Source organism: Pteronotus mesoamericanus, unplaced genomic scaffold (genome assembly GCF_021234165.1).
Source record: "Pteronotus mesoamericanus isolate MK-2021 breed Mesoamerican mustached bat unplaced genomic scaffold, CSHL_Meso_final contig_502, whole genome shotgun sequence".
Taxonomy (NCBI): Eukaryota; Metazoa; Chordata; class Mammalia; order Chiroptera; family Mormoopidae; genus Pteronotus; species Pteronotus mesoamericanus.
The window spans coordinates 561,157-563,160 of record NW_026555187.1 but is presented as its reverse complement, the minus strand read 5'-3'; the positions used below and the strand labels follow the sequence as shown (position 1 = coordinate 563,160).

Here is a 2,004-nt window from a genome sequence, read left to right as displayed (position 1 = left end):
ACCTGTTGCTACCTAACGGAGGGTGGGGGTCTGACATACTCCACTGCTCTCTGCAATATAGGTTGACGGTGGTGGGAGTAATGAGACCACCCTGGTTTCCAGCAGGAGGAAAACAGATTCCTGGTTTAATGCTACATGACAAAGCGTCCTGCAAAAAATAGAAATCATTGAATCTGGTTTTCTCTGTTACCATCGCATACATTCTTTCTGCCTGAATACATCCTTGATGTTACTTAACCATGGTGTGTACATTTGAATGTTGCCTGCAAAGATCCTTGCAAACTTTAAATCATCAGACAAATTAAGATTATTACATGTTTATGGCATGTCATTTCTAATGGTAGCATTGGGTAACCCAACTCACCTATTCCAGGGAATCCCTCCCAGATTGTCATATTTTTTCTGGGTAGAGCCTGCTGAGGAAGGTCTTCTTCATGGTGTTCCTCAACTCCTTGTTCCTGAGGCTGAAGATAATGGGGCTGAGGAAGGGGGTGAGGACTGTGTAGGCGACGTCCATCAGGGTGTCTCCTTCCAGAGACTGGGGACCCTTGGACTTGAGGTAGATCACAGAGGCGAAGCCATAGTGCACGACCACCACGGTGAGGTGGGACGCGCACGTGGAGAAGGCCCTGTGCCCGCCCTCAGCTGAGGGGATCCTCAAGATGGCAGCCACGATGGCGGCGTAGGAGAGGAGGATGAGGAGACAGCAGCCCAGCAGGGCCGTGATGCACACCAGGCCCACGCCCTTGGCCACAGCTGGTACATTAGTTCCACAGGCCAATTTCAGGAGAGGTGGCATGTGACAAGCAAAATGGTGGATCTCATTGGGTCCACAGAAGGTGAGGTGGAAAATGGCGGTTGTCACCACCAGTCCCATGACTAAGCCACCGGCCCAAGACCAGGCCACCAAGCAGGCACAGCCACGGGGACTCATGAGCACGTTGTAGTGCAGGGGATGGCAGATGGCCACGTAGCGGTCATAGCCCATGACCGTGAGCAGGAAGGAGTGGGTGAAGCCAAACGTGAAGGAGAAGAACATCTGGCTGGCACAGGCCGCAAAGGCGATGGAGCGGTGGGCGGAGAGCAGGTCGGCCAGCATGCGCGGGATGATGGCGAAGGTGTAGAGGATCTCGGAGATGGAGAGGGCGCACAGGAAGAGGTACATGGGCGTGTGGAGGCCACGCTCGGCCCAGATGGTGGTCATGATGAGCAGGTTGCCCAGCAGCGTGAACAGGTACATCAGCAGGAACAGCAGGAAGAACATCAGCTGAAGGTGTGGGAAGGTGGAGAAGCCGATGAAGATGAATTCGGACACTGCTGAGAGGTTGGTTCTCAGCATGGAGGCTGTGCCTGGGTAGGGTGTGACAGGGAGCCGTTAGCTATGGTGGAGAAAGTTGCTGTCTTCCATCTGGAACCACCTAAGGGGCTTCTGATAAATGACAGCTAGCATTGGTGGAGTTCTTGCTCCCTGTCTCCAATGATTTAATCCTCTCCTCAACCTAGTAAGGAAGATGCTATTTTCATCACTGCCATTTTGAGTACCTTGAGCATACTCATTGAGAATATTGGAGTGCACAGGGTCTAACTAATTTGTTCAAGATGAAGCTGTTAAAATGGCAAAGCCAAGATTTTTAACCCGTGGCTGGCTGCCTCCAAAGACTATGCCTCTAGGTTTCCTCCTAAAATGAAATGCTCCTTCAGAGAAACCATTTCTGTCCTGCTCTTCTACTCCCTTCTGATAAATCCTGTTCTTCCCATAGCTTCAGATCCCAAGAGACATCCCTACCCCATGTCTACAATCCCTTGGACCAGTGTGCATCTCTCACTTCATATGAATCAATCATATTCTTTCTTCCTCTGGAGTTTTCCATGCCAACAATCAGAAGAAGGAGACTGTGTGGAATTAATGTTCTGGTTTTCCCCAGCTCCTGTGAAGCAGGTAAGTACATCTGAGGCAATGCTACATAGCCCTAAGACAAAAGGACGTGGGAGTCTGCCAACACG

The 2,004-nt window shown here is 50.9% G+C and overlaps 1 protein-coding gene across 1 annotated transcript; it reads right to left on the bottom strand.

The window, feature by feature from the left end:
- Window positions 1-391: 391 nt before the first annotated feature.
- LOC129074808 (olfactory receptor 10H1-like) lies at window positions 392-1,339 on the bottom strand. Its single transcript, XM_054578674.1, has one exon. It carries the CDS (start codon window positions 1,337-1,339, stop codon window positions 392-394), a length of 948 nt encoding a protein of 315 aa, XP_054434649.1.
- Between the last annotated feature and the right edge of the window lie 665 nt (window positions 1,340-2,004).

What these genes read in the sequence shown, in the direction of transcription:
- LOC129074808 (XM_054578674.1), bottom strand. Translation starts at nt 1,339, where the DNA reads ATGCTGAGAACCAACCTCTCAGCAGTGTCCGAATTCATCTTCATCGGC.